Below are 17,645 nucleotides of genomic sequence, written 5' to 3' on the forward strand. Positions count from 1 at the left end.
ATTATCGTGAAAAAAATGATTTCCATGGCTTTTGCTGTAACCCTCGTATATATATATATTTCTATTAAATACATGTCAATTATTAAATAATTAAATTATATTGTAAAATATACAATATATTATATCGACTGTCCTTCATTCCAAATTCGTTTGCAAATTGAAGATTATAATATACTACTAATGCTATGAACCATGATTTACGTGACTTGGAGGAATGGCAAAAATGAAGAGACATTAATAAGATAAGAGTTTCTTACATTAAAATTCACATCTAAAAGCTAATAGTGTTTTATTTATACAAGCATATTTATATATTTTGTGGTGGTTAACACCCCGCGTTACGATGCCAGGGGCCCCGGGTTCGAATTCCGGCCTGGGTGTTCTTTCTGAGTGTCCTTTCATTAATTTCAGCATATCATCACTCAACCTGGTCTTCACGATTAGCCAAAACTGGCAGGAAAGCGAAGTAAAATAAACCAAATCAATCAATCAATTTGGAATACTCTGATATATCATTAAAATGTTTGAACCAAGTAGTACTTTTTTTCTGACAGTAGGCAAAGCCTACTGCCGGCACTTTTTCTCATAGATCGGATAACAATTAATAACAGGTTATGTTAACGAGCGAAATATAAATAATCAAGTACAAACGTACAATGATCAAGATGAATTTAACTTTGTATATTATCGCTAAACTTATCGGAAGCATCAGCACCTTTCTACCCAAAAACAAGGAAACACTACTTGCAAGTATGATTAAACACACAAGCTCGATCCATTTGTACTAACAGTCACAGAGAAATGTGATATATCAACTTACTTGATAGGATATGTTCACTCAACTCTCTGTAATGTTTGTCTGTTCATTAATGTTGGCACGACTTATTCTCGCCAACCAGACGCGGCGCGACGTCTTCTGATCAACAATTATCGAGCCTCGTGCAGTGAATCGCACCTTTTGTTCTTTCTCGGAAAATTGGAGGATAAACGTGAGTTTCTGTTAAACAATCGAATAGAGTCCAGCGCAGATAATTCTGCCGTGCGATGCGCGAAACAACTAAAGAAGCAGTGTTGCTAATGGAGCAGATAGAAAAATCGCTGCAGTGCGCCGATGCACAGCTGTTACGTACAACAATAAAATTAGAGAATTCAGGTCTATCTAACGTTGAGTTTTAAACGTCATGCATTATACCAGGACTAGGATTAATATGTACTAACAAGTGGCTTTGTATGTAGCTATATACATATGGACTAAAAATTCGCAAAATATGAACTAACACATAAGTAAAATTACCAAAAATGCTGCAAAGAAGACTTCTTCATACGATTCCTTATTTGAGTGATTTCAAACAAAATAAAAAAATATATATATTATTTTTCATTGCATTAATGCACTGGTGGCGTTCTAACTTTTCACTCCCAAAACCCGTATACACTGGTATGGAACTGCAACGGCAGATAAAAAAATGCCAACGTGTTAAACCGCTACAATTGCACCATAACACTTCTCCTGAAGCAGTATTATTATTTCCTCTCTGAGATCGGCGACAGTCGGTTGCCTTTGTTGTACATTTACAAAGGATGCCGGCTTCCACAACAATAACAAGTACATATACTGCCACTAGACGATAAGCTGCGCGGCTTTTTCTTTTGTTATGAACCAGGGCCGGCGCTAGTCATTTTGCCTCCCTGGGAGGTGGCGGCAGATGCCGCTCTATTTCGACCCCCCCCCCCCGGGTCATTACGCAGAAACGGAAAATTGAAAATCAATATATTCCTAACTAAAACATCAAAATATAAAATAAATAATGAGACTTCTTATGCTATTTCAATACTATTCAGCGCAAAAGAATATCTCGCTCGATCACAGTTTTCAATAGGCTTATTTTTTTCTTCTCTTCAAATTTTGCCGCTCTGGGCGATGGGACGGTTCGCCCTCCCCTTCCGCCGGCCCTGCTATGAACTTGGTCACCCATCAAAGCATGGCAATTTTAACACAGAAAACAATATGTATCGCATTAAGCAGCAAAAATGACAGCCTCCTCTATGCAATTTCTACAAGAACACGTGCCGGAGCCAGAGTTGAAATGATGTTGGAGCCACATAATTTATTATTTTGAATAATTCCAAAATTATGAAATATGAACAATTTGTTGCTGCTGTTCGCTGCTCTCTTGCCAAAATGCTTTATTGGGATGCTAACACCATGACTGGCTTCCTCCTTCATGAACTCGTGCACGTTGCTTAGAATTTCCCGAGCTTGGCTATGCAAGGTTTTTGATTTCAACTTCGACAGAACTGGAGGCATTATGGAATTTAACGTTCATTAGCAAACACACACTTTTACATACACACACGCAATACACGCACACAACGTCAAACCGGTCAAATACTTAGTATAAAATAAAAATATGGTGCTTCCAATCCAACAAAACTCACCGCCACTTTACCTGCCTTTTCCCCTTCCGTGACAGAAATAGTGCTTCATTATTACAGTTGGCAACACTAGTTACTAGCTAGCCAATGAACATGCACTGCATAAAAGAAGCAAGCACTACGCCGTGCTATATTGTCACATTAGCGTCCCTACCGAACGGTGGGAACCGCGAGCTGGAGCGCTATTCAATTGTTTTCAATGATGTTTGCGCGAGTGTGTCCAGGAATGGAATGACAATGTGGCAACAATAGCGAAGGTTTTCGAGCAGGGTAGAACACATGATGCTAAGAGAGAGGGAGACGAAACGAAAATTCGTTTCTACGCAACGGCAAATTTACGTGTGTGGCACTCTACTGCACAATGTACCATCGTAACGAGGGTCAAATTTCCCGCCCGCCCGCTTGAATTCCGTATGTTTACAAGAACCGGCCTCAATCATGGCTGCTCGATCCCACAATGCAATTGTTTGTGACGTACGTTAAACACACCTATATGATTCGTTTCTGTAGTCCGTGAGCGCCACACACACACATATATATGCTGTATAATGCCTCTCTGGTGGCTTAGTGGTAACGTCGTCGCCTTGTAATGAAAAGGTCCCGGGTTCGATACAGGCCCGTAGCCAAGCAGGGACCAGGGGGGCTGAGCCCCCCTGGAACTTCCGTCAGCCCCCCCTGGCACTGAGGTCAGCCCTTTGACATTAGGTAAAACTATTTTGTGTAATTTGTTTGCAGTGAAAAGTGAAAATGTAGACAGCAGAAATTATTTTGCTCACAACTTTGGTGAAGGATAAATTCAGGGAACATGAACAGCAGCTATTACATCCGTTCATCTTATTTATAAGAATAAGTCTTAAGTAGCGGTAAGTATTTAGGAGATTCTCTTCTCTAGACTTCGGAAAGTTTCTTCACAGGGGAACTTCTTTATCTGTACCTTCGTTGCCCCTGTTGCGACCTCCCATTTATACAGAAATCTGTGACTTTGATGTCATTATGCAAATTCCCTCCGCATCTGCGTCAAACGTTAACCAGCTCCCAAGTTTTGGGAACGAAGGGGAGTTTCATTGTTTCGGTCGGGGAGTGGAATGTACGGAAGGTACTATGATTGAATATTGTCCATCTTTTCTTGGGTAATATAAATATCTGTATCATCAAACGTAGTATGTAGTGTGTACGGAATGATTTCAGTGGCAGCTAATTAACACTTCAAGTGATATTTTAAAATATATAGAAAAATGTACCGTAGTATTTGTGTGATATTTCTAAACTTTATGTAACTTAATGACTCCCCCTACACACATAATTTGTCTTCATTTAATACAAACTTTTGAAAAATGGACTTGATTTACAAAGCTCCCTGCTAACCCGTGAGCCCCCCTGGAGATCAATTCTGGCTACGGGCCTGGTTCGATATTCGTAGAAGGCCTATAGTGATTTGCATCCCATTTTGAATTGTAGGTCCAGTTCTTGTTTGCCTTACTGTGCATAAAGTGGACTTAAAACACCAACTCAATCAATGAATCAAACCATGTTTGGAACGTGGCTCTGGTTGTAATTAGGGATGGACGATTTCGGAAATTTGATATCGCGATATATCGTGAAGAAAATATCATCACATATGATACGATAGGATACATTCTCCGTAACGTGATATCGGCGATACATCGTCTTCACGATATATATCGCCAAATATCGTGACGATATATCGCCGACACGATATATATCGCAAAAATATCGATGATATATCATATTTTTTCAATATCGCGATATATCGTCTGGACGATATATCACCCAACTCTGGTTGTAACCTACTAGATGGAAAAAAATCTTCGTGAACAATGAAATAGAGAAAGATTACTTGAGCTCCAAAAGTTAAAAATAAATCTAGAATCCCAGAGAAGAGCTAGGACAAATACCTTATGTAATGAATATAAATGCGGCTGCATATGTAGACATAATTAAGTTGTGATCCAGAGCAACCTTGTTTGGTTTATAGCCGTTATTTGGTGGATGGTTTTGATTTCTAAGTTCTTGATTGCCATCCAATTATTTCATCGAGGGCTAAATTACAAGGGATGTTTTCTCGACGCGACGTCCTCACTCCTTCAGGAAAAATGAACCAAGTCGTTCTTCTCGAAACCTCTTCACCTTTTTTTTGACCGAGCAACGGAAGTTCTTTTTCCACCGTTATGGTTCTTTAATGGAGAAATTGCAGCGTGTCTGGATTTAATGAGGGGGAAAAGAATTGAGGGCGCAAAGAGGAGCAGAGCCTCTTCCTCCCTCGGTGAAGATTCTTGGCCAACAAAAAGAGAAAAAAAGCTTGTGTAGTGGTACCAACCACTGGGACGTTTAGAATAAGTTCCACAATTCAAGAGTAGATGAAATGGAGGTTTTCAAAAGCACCGTATCACATTTACAAGAAGAATGAATCAGGAAATGTGTGCTATAGGGCTGCAAAATTTTGATATATCGATATCGAGTCGATATTGTTAAAATATCGAAGCGTCGATATCGTTAAATTATCGTACAGCGACCGTAGCTCAGTAGTTAGGACGTCTGAATACCATGCGAGAGACCCGGCGGCTCCGGCTCCCACCCAGCGTCGTATAAAGTGAGTACCTGGAAGAAACTCTGGGGGGTAAAGGCGACCAGGGGTGAGGTGCTGATCACATGAGCCCTACCTTCGGCCGTGATCAAGAAAGTGTGGATCCCTAACTCCACACCCCCTATACGCCTTCAAGGCGTGGTGCGAAGCACAGAGGAGCACTTTACTTTATATCGATATTCAATAATTGATATTCGATATGTCGAATTCCATGTGTTGATATCTGTCGAAATTCGATACGTCGATGTTCGAAATGTCGATATAGATATTATCGACGTCGATATATCGGTATCGCCGTTCTTGAATTTGTCGGTATTAAAATACATGTAGATCTTTACATGCATTCTCTTGCGCTGTTTGCTCAACAGCAAACAGTACAAAACAAACAAAACAGTACAGGAGTCACTCGCCTCTGCTCGGTTTCACCATCACTTCACGATTCTGTAGGTCTGAACTTCTCCAAACTCAAATTCACCAGGGAGTAGAAGCAAGATGGAAATTATAGTCCTTCTCTTTGTCGAGCTTTTATAAGATAAAAGAACGTTCGATACATATCAGCGTGGGAACTATCTTCATAAATCTGTAAGAATGCCAGTTATTGGTGGTGTACCACTATGCATTTCAATTTGAAAGAGATTATTTTATCGTAGTTTCTCAGCACTTGAACGTGGCAAATTCTTATTGCATGAACATCATCATAAATAAGAATATAACAGTTGAAACTCACAACATCTATTGTACTTGAATTTACTGACTCGATGATGGCACCTATAATGTATCTCCTTTTTGTTTGTCGTTTCTTTTGTCAAATAAGATCACTATAGGCTACATGGCATCAGAGAATGCCGTAGGAGCCGAAAAGTCGCATCTACAGAACTGAGGTTGTGAGGTTGTGCATATCTTCAGAAAGAAATACGATACTAACAATCAAATTAAACAAAGTTGAATCAGAAAGACATAAAGGAAGTCATCTGAAAGAGTCTATTGATGGGAATGCTGTGAATTAAACAATAAAGAGGAAAGGGTAGTGGTTTATTTAAAGGGACGGATTCCAACCACATGGAACTTCCATATTGAAAAATCGATATCGCGCAATTGTGCACCCGAAGATCTAAATTTCACGGTATGTGGAAATAAGACGCTAGCTTTTGTAATTTATAGTGACAGAGAAGCGATAAATACTTCTGTCGATGTCTGATTTTGCAACTATTTACTCCCATTTTGTGGCGCATTGACGCTCCACGACCACAAAGGTCCCAGGATCGAATTTCGGCCTTGGCATGGTTGTTCTTTGTGATTGTCCCTTCATCAATTTCATCATATCATCACTTATCCTGCAGACCTCTGTGGCGAAGTGGTTAGCACATCACGCTACGACCCCAGGAACTTCATCAGTTTTCCATATCATCACTCATCCTCATCGCCACAATTAGCTAAAGTGGCAGAGAAATGACGTAAATTAACCCAATCCAATCAATCAACTCCTGTACCCTCTGTCACTCCGTATAGAACGATTTATCGCTGTTTTCAATGTAAACTGAAAATAAGACACTTTCTTCAAGAACACATAACATTAACATGAATTATGAAAGATGATTTATTGATATATTGGCATTTGGTCAGTAAAATTCTACTGACGTACTATTTGATGCTACTCACTTATGGCTAGTCCAAGAGCGAATATGGTTTTAATGCTGTCGTCATTAGAATAGATATGAAGTTCGATTTCGATTGTTTTTAAAATGAGTTAAAAAATTCGATTCATGTGAACGACTGTTCATGCACTTGACCCTTACATAGGCTTACCATATATTTTGGGGTCCAACCCAGGACATATTCGCGATCAACTCGTTACTTATGAATTTCAGTATTTTTTACAAAAAAAATTGAAATTACTTAAAAGCCTTAACATTTTATTGGAACATTAAACTATAAATTGTACAAGAAAAAAATATTAACATTATTTTCTAAAATGAATCAATTAATTTTCAAATGTTTACTGAATAATACATTTTCAGTTGTACTTTTCACTAGACATGACTTTTTTTTTTCTTTTTCAGAAATTGCTTGTTTGTTTTAATAATCATAAAATTCACAACATGAAAGTTCTGAATTAATTTTAACATTCAGCAGATGTTTAGCAGTGGATACTAGAAGTCTCTTTCTGCAGACCAAATAATCCACATAATTGAAAATACTCTCTCAACTGGAGCAGATGTTCCAGGCAAAGACATAGCATACTCTACCATTTTAGAAATGTTGGTACGTACATGAAATATCAGTATTTTGAAACACCTTAAAAATTGGTCGTGAATATTCAATACCGGTATACGTCATGTTCAGATTCTGTAAACCCCGGACAATTTGCAATCCCCCCGGACAGCACTAAAAAACCAGGACTGTCCGGGCTAATCCCGGACGTATGGTAAGCCTACCCTTACATGAGATTTAAAGTCCGAAAACATTCAAATTACTTCCATAATCTGACATCAGGATGGTCAGTGTCGTCATTGGAAGAAACAGGCATCGTGTATTGGCCAGCCAAGACGTCGCAAATTTGGGGGTACTAATTTTCCTTTATACCACACTTTATACAAGAATGTTAAAAAACTATTACCATGTGAAACTGGTAGATAATAGAAATGGTGTCTAATCCAAGATGGAGTATGTTGATATGTTCTCTGAATGCAATGTACCAATATCAATGTTCTTTTTTCTAAATTGAAAGCTGAAATGTGGCCTATATTTAAGGTTATTTTAGATTTTTCGATAAGAGCAAGAGTTTAATTAGAAAATCCAGGATTTGTAAAAAAAAATAATAGTAATTGTATGTTTATCGTGAAGTCAACAAAAGCATAGGCGTATGCGAATAACCTGCTTAAAATAAAAATTGTAAATCAAACGTTTATATTTAATTTTACATGTTCCACTCGTTTGTTTTGGCCTTGAGATTCATACGAATGAATTTTGTAGAGTGTATAGCGAATGCTTGTAGCCTGGTGCGTCCATAGTTCTATTTAATTATGACTATAATAACTTATAGTGGCTATTGAACAATATATTTTTGTAACGTACATGTAATTACTACTTCTAATAATGATAACAACTAACAATCAATTTTGTTTAATTGTTACAAGTGTCCATGGAAGAACATTAGAACACACTCGTTCTGCTGATTAGTTATTGCAGTTGAAATGTCTGCTTTCTAAAACGTAAAAGCTTTTAATACAGAAGATGGACCAAGGAAACATTTTGTGTGCGGGAAGTTAGCATTTCGAATGACGTGCATCCACCGAAAGACAGACACTCAGACAGTTTTGTACGACCCTTCCGTAAGTAGAAATTTTGAACCAATAACAAAAATGTATGGATTGTTAAACTGTAAAATTTAATCGCAAATGCCGAGCTAATTTTACAAATATTAAGGTACACATAGAGGTGCTGACTGTGCCAGTGACCATTATTTAGTAATTGCTAAATTAAGAGAAAGACTCTCAGTGATAAATCATAAGCAACAAAATCTAAAAGTTCTAAAATTTGATACAGGAAAGTTTACTGATGAAAGAATTAAAGATTACCAAATTAAACTGTCAAATAGATTTGATGTTTTGCAGGATTTAAATGATGATGAAAATATAAATGAAACAGACGTAAATAAGAATTGGGAGCACATAGGTAATGCAATAGAATCAGCAGCTAAAGAAAGTATAGGATACCATAAACCGAGAAAAAGTAAGCCATGGTTTGATAATGAATGTCATAATCTAATAGAAATAAGAAATCAGGTGGTTAAATAATTCTGATGATACAAATCTAAACAATTATAATAGAATAAAGCGAGAAGTTAACCGCACGTTTAGAAGTAAAAAAAGAGATTACTTGAAAAGCAAAATTAACGAAATTGAAACAAACAGCAAAAACAAAAATATCAGAGATTTATATAAAGGTGTAAATGAGTTTAGAAAGGGGTGGCAACCTAAAGTAAACTTGATAAAAGATAAAGACGGTGATTTTCTAGCTGAGCCAAGCGATATTCTAAATAGATGGAAGAACTACTTTAATGACCTTTTAAATGTCCATGTAGGAGATAAATCAGAAGTGAATGAAGTACACACAGCAGAACCTTTAGTTCCAGAACCTAACTTGACTGAAGTTAAAGATGCTATTAAAAGGCTTAAGAATAACAAAGCACCTGGCATTGATTTAATACCAGCTGAGTTAATTAAATATGGTGGAAATTCATTAATATGTCAAATTCATAAATTAATTTGTTTAATATGGAATAAAGAAGAAATCCCTCAACAGTGGAAAGAATCCATAATTGTTCCTGTGTTTAAAAAAAGGTGATAAAATGAACTGCAATAATTACCGTGGAATTTCTCTACTCTCAACAACATATAAAATATTATCTAACATTCTTTTAACAAGACTAACCCCATATGCTAATGAAATTATAGGTGATTATCAATGTGGATTTAAACGCAACAGATCAACTACAGATCAAATTTTTCACATCAGGCAGACACTTGAAAAAAAGTGGGAATATAATCAAAATGTCCATCAGCTATTCATTGATTTCAAAAAAGCATATGATTCGGTCAAAAGAGATAAATTATATAATATATTAGTAGAGTTTGGAATACCTAAGAAGCTTGTTAGTATGATAAAAGTATGCACCAGTGAAACAGAAAGTAAAATTCGAGTGGGTATTAATATGTCTGACAAATTTACAATTCATGATGGGTTAAAACAAGGAGATGCATTATCTCCATTGCTCTTTAATTTTGCCTTAGAATATGCTGTTAGGAAGGTAAACGAAACTAAAGAAGGACTAAAATTAAATGGTGTGACTCAGTTGTTAGCATATGCAGATGATGTAGACTTACTGGGGGATGATGTGAATACAATTAAGAATAATGCTAAAATATTTTTCAAAACTGCTAAAGAGATAGGTTTGGAAGTTAACAAAGAGAAAACTAAATATATGCTTACAGGCCGAAACCAAGTGTTAGGTAATAATCAAAATCTAATTATTGATAACAACTCGTTTGAACCAGTTTCCAAATTCAAATACTTAGGAGTAATATTAACAAACGAAAATTATATTAAAGAGGAAATAAAAAGTAGGCTTAATTCAGGAAATGCATGTTACTTCTCTCTTCATAAACTTTTGTCTTCTCGTTTAATATCTAAGAAACTAAAAGTTAAAATATACAAAACAGTAATTTTGCCTGTAGTATTATATGGGTGTGAAACTTGGTCCCTTACATTGAAAGAGGAACATAAATTGAGAGTATTTGAAAATAGGATCCTTAGGAAAATATTTGGACCTAAAAGGGATGAGGAGACAGGTGAGTGGAGAAGGTTACATAATTTAGAACTACATAATTTGTATTCATGTCCAGACATTATTAGAATAATTAAATCAAGAAGACTTAGGTAGGCAGGCCATGTGGCACGAATGGGAGAGGAAAGAGGAGTTTACAGGATTCTTGTTGGGAAACCTGATGGTAAGAGACCAGTAGGAAGGCCAAGACGAAGATGGAGGGACAACGTCGAGATGGACCTAAGGGAAATCGGTAGGGATGGAAAAGAGTATATAGATCTTGCTCAAGATAGGGAAAGATGGAAGGCCTGTGTTGCTGGAGCCATGAACCTTCGGGTTTATGAAGGCTAGAGAGTTAGTTAGTTAGTTAGTTAAGGCCTTAAGAATAAGCACAAATTTCACCCTTTTATACCATGTTATGTGAAAGTTCTTGTTCATCAAGTCATGCTGACAAACGCTTGAAAAGGACGATCACAGACCGCATGGGCGTAACTTGGGGCCTAATTTTGAGAGGGCAGAATCAAACTTGGGGCTTAACTTTTGGGGGAAGACACTCCAAGAGTTTTCCATCTCATAAAGAAAGCGTCCATTATTATTTTTTAAGTAACTGTAACGTTTGCGAAATTACAAATATTATATCTTTATTACTTTGCTTCTTACTCTCCTATCTTGTAGATTTTAATAAACTTGAAAATTTAGGGGGGCAAGTTCCCCTCTTGCAGAACCATTTCATCATAAATTTGTTAACTTCTCTATACCAGTTTCACACCACATAAACCTAAAGTTAAGATGAATATAGTGAAGCAGAAAAAATGGCAGGTGTATTAAAAGTTACATGATTTATACTACAATATATATAATTGATTCCAAGGGATGAATCTAAAAGTTATTTCATATCAAAACTAATTGTGCACCTAAAGACTGTTGCTGATGATTGAAAGAGTCTACCAAGAACAAATCCATTGTAACCAGGGTTGTGCAATGACGCGTAAAGAAAGGTTTTCTACAAAACATAAAATACGTAAAACACTAGAATCAAACATAAAAATTAAAAGAGAACATGGCTTTTCGCGATGATTACTGTTATATACGGCAGTTGGAAGTGATAGGGGAAAAAGAGGCTTTAAAACTTTCCTTCTGAATTAGTATCTGCTCTTATATTGGAATTTTACAAACTGCCATATTCACATTCTCATCACATGCAAGCGTATAATACGTATGAAAAAGGAATTTCAAGCTGTTACTTAAACTTTGAAATCCAATCCAAATAAATTGTCGTTAATTGTTTGTTATGTTACGCCTTAAATTGAAGTACTGATGCAAGAGGTATATATCAACAGGTTTCTCAATTTTTAAAAATATGTGAAAGAACAGTTCTATCTTTAAAAATTTGTTAATGAGGATAAGGACGTGAGGTGGCTGCATAAACAATCTTCAGAATATATTAATTTTGTGCTGAAATATGTAAGAAAACTAAAGTTTAAAATGTAATTTAATTAAAGTAGTTTTTATATTACTAATTTACAAAATAAAATTATGTTTTTTACATCTGCGTAACAAACTGGTTTTGATTGAGTTGGTTGATTGAGTTGGTGTTTCAAGTCCACTTTATGCACAGTAAGGCTAATCGGGACTGGACCTACAGAAAAATAAACTGTTTTTTATGCTAATTAAATTACTAGTAAATTACGCATAATTTACGTAAAAAACGTAACTAGTAAATTACAGAAGAACATTTTCCACTTAAAAATTATAGCGCAAAGGCTTCTCTGGCATATTACACTTGTTTGTTTTGGCCTTCAAATTCATTTAAACCAAATGAATTATGTAGTGTGTTTAGAAAATATGCGACTTCAAAGGTCCTATTTTGACTTTAAAACATGTCCTTCTAGCAATCATAATGAAGACTGGCTAGAGACATTCATACGATTTCAATTCAAAATCGCGTACGCCACAGAATAAGCTTCCAAAAATAGATACAACGTTATGTGTGGGTAAAACACCTCAAGCAAGCAGCATTCATGTGGATATTCCAACTGTAGCATCCGATGACAATATAGATCTTACAGACGAAACATTAACTGTAGCTGGCACTGCCCACCATGACTATGGTATTCCTGACGAAAAATGTTAGTCAATTATATAATTCTGTGTACATGGAACTGATGTTGAATACTTATTTGCTTTCTCCGGACCACTGTAGTATCAAAGCTTTGTGGCTATTATGTAAACGAATTATTTTGGGGACAATAATACACGATGGGAAGACCTATCCCCACTTTATGTTTTATCTATGAGGTTTAAATTGTCGTCGGCTACTGCAGTAGGAATATCCACATGAAAGCTTATTGGTAAAGGTATTTTACCCTCCCTGACACTGTAATTATCTGTTGATCTGATGGAAAAACCTTAAGTATAGGCCACATTCTAAGCATTCTTTTTAAAAGAAGAACAACATACTATGTATTACTTTCACAGACATGGTCTTTCCTTTTAAAAGTCAATATCTGCTGTGTATCGAGTATCTGTTTGTCAATAGAAATTCACCCGTCACAGACAGTCTGTTCGGGAAGTCCTTCAAAATAAAACTTCCTACAAATATCTTACAAATGACAGATAAATACATGATTTACTGCGTAAATTGACTTGTCCATCTATCGATAGAAATCTAACTAGTAACAGTTACAATATATTGAAATCCCCCTATTTTACATGTTTGTACATTATCTCTTCTTCAAGTATTAAAATAAATATCTTTGTTTTTTGTAGATAAGGGAAAAGTCATGAAAGGCCTTCCTACTAACTGTAGTAAGTGCTTCCCCGAAAATTCCTTAATTTCTTCACTAAATATTCAATTGCACGCTCTCCTTTCAACCGTAACTAATCTCAGACGTTACAAATTTCCCCCACACTCTCTAATCACCCAGTCGCGGTCAGTGGCTCCGTAGCCCCTGGACTGGGGAAGCTGTGAGTCTTAATTATTTGCAAAATTATGCGGTATTGAAGAGAAACAATTGGCAGAGGCAACGGAAAATGATACCAGTATTAAAAACTCCACTGCTTTAATCTTCTCTATGATGTCATAGGATATATATATACAACGACATAATAAAGGTGCAGGTAGAATTCACGTCTGCTTACGCCTGTTGGCAGTACCACACTGCACCTCAATGAATGCAAGCTGGTTGAGGTCAAGAGTTCACCTCCTGATATCATGGGTGACCATGCATCCCGGGGAGTTCACAAGGAATTCTTGACTAATGTAGTTTTTCATAGCTTAGAATATCATAGTATTGTCTCGAAAGGAGACAATTTCTTTGCAAATAATAATAAATAATAATTTAAAAAAACCTTTGTGCTGGAATAAATGGCTAACACGCACTGGACTTTTACTAACTTATCAATTGAAGGACTCGGGTATAAGTTACATTTTGATATTTTTTTAATTATAAAGTAAAATGTGTCATCCTTCAATTTTCGAGTGAAATTGCCGTGTCATACAATTTGCATCGTATTCTGAAATTGGTAAACACAACACGAAAACAATTTATCTACGATATTAGCTTCTAATAACCTTTTCTCATAATGAACTCAGATATGACCAAAATGTCACTTACCATGTTTTACAGCATAATTAGCCCTTCAATTCACATTAAAAAATGAAAAAAAAAACCATACAACTCTTTGCATGTATTTAGGGGAATCAGCATACGTGAACTTCGGACTTCTTAAAAAATATATGCTATGATTGATTGATTCGTTTATTTTACTTCGCTTTTCTGTCACTTTTGGTTAATCGCGAAGACGAGAACGAATGATTCGATGCCCTCATGTAGATGAGAAGAGAACTTCCACACATTTGCAGGCCCGTCGTTAGAAAACTCACGCCCCTTTCCGAACTATAACCGCAAAGCCCTTATATTTTCGAAAGTGAAATTTATAGGCAGCTTGTATTTCTCGTAATTCTACATGATTATTATTAAAAATAATTAATTATATTAATAGCGCGTAGGTATTACTCTTTGCTATGCCATATCTGAAAACCAGAAGAAAGATAAAAAATACACTGGCGCGTGACATACACTTCTTAAAAATGCATTTATAGTTGTCGTTAATTAGATATTCAACTGTACTACAACAAAAGTTTCTTATCGGAACATGTTTTCGCAGAAATAATGCATGTTTCATTATTGTCATATCTTGCAGTTGCTGCTTCAAACTACAGTTTCGGCCCCGCGTATTGAATTGTTTTTGGAATTCCTCCATAATCCTTAGATTCTTATTCATATTGTTTCTTATCTAAAAAATGTTATTCACATTGCTTGAACAATGAATGGATACACTTTTCAGCTGTATTAATTTACTTTCAAACATGCCTTGAAAGTATGGTGTGGTAACTACAATATTTTGATCCAAAAACGGACATTCCACCACCTGAAAAATCGGATCGGCCTCATACAATTGTTACTATTAACGTATGATTTTTTATGACAATATGGGTCACAAAAATGATGCATCATAAATAATAAATGAAATATGATCTCCAGTTCTCTAGAGGTATTTATTATAATCTCGGTGTGACTTATCTAGTGTTTATCGCCCATTCCCATCAACCTTTGATGTTAGTCCTATGCTGAAGTTTGAGGAGTGCCAGAAGTATTTATCGGAAGAACCAATCCTCTTGATAACAATTTTGTTCATTACCAACCTTTCATAAAACTCTCCACACATCGGAACACAACGCGAGATTTGTCTTTTGAGTTTGTGTCAAGATGCAGGAATTTAAATTATAGTTTGCCGTCCCGTATTCAAACAACATATACGCTTATTGGTCATGTTTATTCCTTGCTCTACAAATAACGGAACGCACACAGAGCAATACAACTCGGGATGGGAGCTAAACTTAAACAGCAAACTGAACTTCTGACTACTCGAATGTCCTCGACGACAACGTAACATTTTGATTGTCATGAAGTGCTTGAAACGCAGTCCAACTGTTTTGCCACGGCGTTGCTATGGCGTTAATTTAACATTTCTATCAACATTTGTTTAGCGTTAAATGTCTCTCAAATTTTGATTTGGTTGTTAAAGTAACTCCTACATTTTTATGAAAACGGAACAAATAGTGTTTTATAAAATAATACGGACGGGACGAATGGGACACGTCTCTGAAACGGGACGTATGGTCACCTTACTTGAAATGTATTAATCAATTCGCATTACATGAGGTAAAAACATTATATGCATCCTAATTCTGACATTCCCAAGCGCCTTATGAGCTTACCTGCATGTAGTTCTCCTTATAACGGAATGATTGATATGAAGAGCCAAATGTATATACATAAAACGATGATGATTACTCCTAAAACAATAAATTGAAGACTAAAATTGGTAAACGCTCTAAGTGCCACAAGAATTCAAACACCGTTTTGCACGTTAAAATGTGAAATGTGCCATGCTCGATAATGTGGTAAACGTGAAAAGTGGCTGGTAACCCTCCAAGTAGTTCAAAGGTCGTGTAAGAAGGCACTAGTGTGAACGTTCGTACGGGCTAATGTGCCCAACACTTTCGCTTTTTGCACTTACAACGTTTACCACTTTTAGTCCTCAATTATTAAGGTAAAGCATAAACTCTTAAATAATTTGAAAATATTTTTTTCTCTTGCTACTTCTTATTCCATCAACAGCTTGTGCATTGAAGGATGGATCGGATTTTGACATTCAGGGATGTTTTCTTCTTGTAGGTGCTCTGCTTTGACACTGAAGGAATAATATGTGAGTGCATGTGAAATTATTTTCAATTAGTGTAGTAGTTGGAAGTAATACAGAAAGAAGAACATGCAAAATAATAAAGCAGGTTGTAATACACAGAGTTCAGACTTACCTACAATCATGTTTTGCAGTCTTCTCGTAGCAGCTAGATACGAACTATGAGGTATCAAGTTTTGTGATGTTTTCACAGTCCCGTATGCTACTTGGGTTATATTCATCTATCATCATCACTCGCATGTGACTGATCCACAAGGATTTGAATTTTTTTGATTAGACTCTAGTTAAAAATAGATTCCTAAAGTGAATACCATTTCTTCTCTATAATACCACTGAACCGTGGCGGTTAGTGTAGCAATACTACGTATGCTTCTACATTAAAACTGTTTTACTTCTATTGCTTCCTATTATTTACATATGATACATAACTCCACAAAAACAAAAATCAAATACTTGTGCATTTGATATTCCTTGATTCGGGCTTGTCCAAAATTTTATGCAGATCGTTGCCCTAAAGTTTTCTTGTATTGTACACTATTTTTTACCATACTTTCAAGGAGTATAGAATCATTCTCTCAGAGTTGGGCCCTTTTTGGCTAGATTTTCGCTAACCCATCACACTAGCCATACATTGCGTCATTGAGGGGTTCTTACTCTTGTACCCCATTGAAGAACATTCACTCCTGGGCCGTTTGAAGGTCCCAAAATCGCTGAAGGGGAAAACATTACATTGAGGAGGAGATCATTGACAATGGGAGACTAGGTTGGAGAGGAGAGCGTGAGGTTCGACCAAATTCTGGGGAAATGACCCCCTCATTTTACAACCATGATGACTGAGTTGGCCTTAACAGCTGAAGACCACCCTACTCAGTATGTTAAATTCAGTCGCGTCTAGAAGCAGAAGTCCGCCCTAGTTACTACGGTGACTTCAGATGTTCTTTTACAGCTGAAGATCACTCTACTCCTTATGGTTACTCAACTGCCTTTAACAGCTGAGAACCACCTTTCTTAATATGGTGACAATGGGAGACTAGGTTGGAGAGGAGAGCGTGAGGTTCGACCAAATTCTGGGGAAATGACCCCCTCATTTTACAACCATGATGACTGAGCTGGTCTTAACAGTTGAAGACCACCCTACTCAGTATGTTAAATTCAGTCGCGTCTAGAAGCAGAAGTCCGCCCTACGTACTACGGTGACTACAGATGTTCTTTTACAGCCACAGGCTATGGCGACTTCAGCCGTAATTAACAGCTGAAGATCACTACTCCTTATGGTTACTCAACTGCCCTTAACAGCTGAAGACCACCTTACTCATTTTGCTGACTGAGCTGACCATAACAGCTAAAGACCACCCTACTGACTGTGGCGACTAATGTGGCCTTAACAGCTGAAGATCACCCTACTCAATTTGGTGACTGAGCTAGCTTTAACAGCTGAAGACCAGTGTATTCGCTATGTCAAATTCAGCCGCCGCCTAGAAGCATAGGCCGCCCTACTTAGTACAGTAA

General features: G+C 36.6%; 1 protein-coding gene across 1 annotated transcript in view; it reads left to right on the plus strand.

The window, feature by feature from the left end:
- Positions 1 to 7,700: 7,700 nt before the first annotated feature.
- The window catches only part of LOC145980178 (uncharacterized), a 310,650-nt gene continuing 300,705 nt past the window's right edge, over positions 7,701 to 17,645 (plus strand). Inside the window, exons 1-2 of the mRNA XM_083113212.1 lie at positions 7,701 to 7,705; positions 8,341 to 8,373. Of these exons, the coding sequence (XP_082969338.1) occupies positions 7,701 to 7,705; positions 8,341 to 8,373 (38 nt within the window). The remainder of the gene's footprint in view (positions 7,706 to 8,340; positions 8,374 to 17,645) is intronic.

The sequence above is a fragment of the Lepisma saccharinum genome, chromosome 27 (assembly GCF_977018435.1).
Source record: "Lepisma saccharinum chromosome 27, izLepSacc3.1, whole genome shotgun sequence".
In the NCBI taxonomy this organism is placed as follows: Eukaryota; Metazoa; Arthropoda; class Insecta; order Zygentoma; family Lepismatidae; genus Lepisma; species Lepisma saccharinum.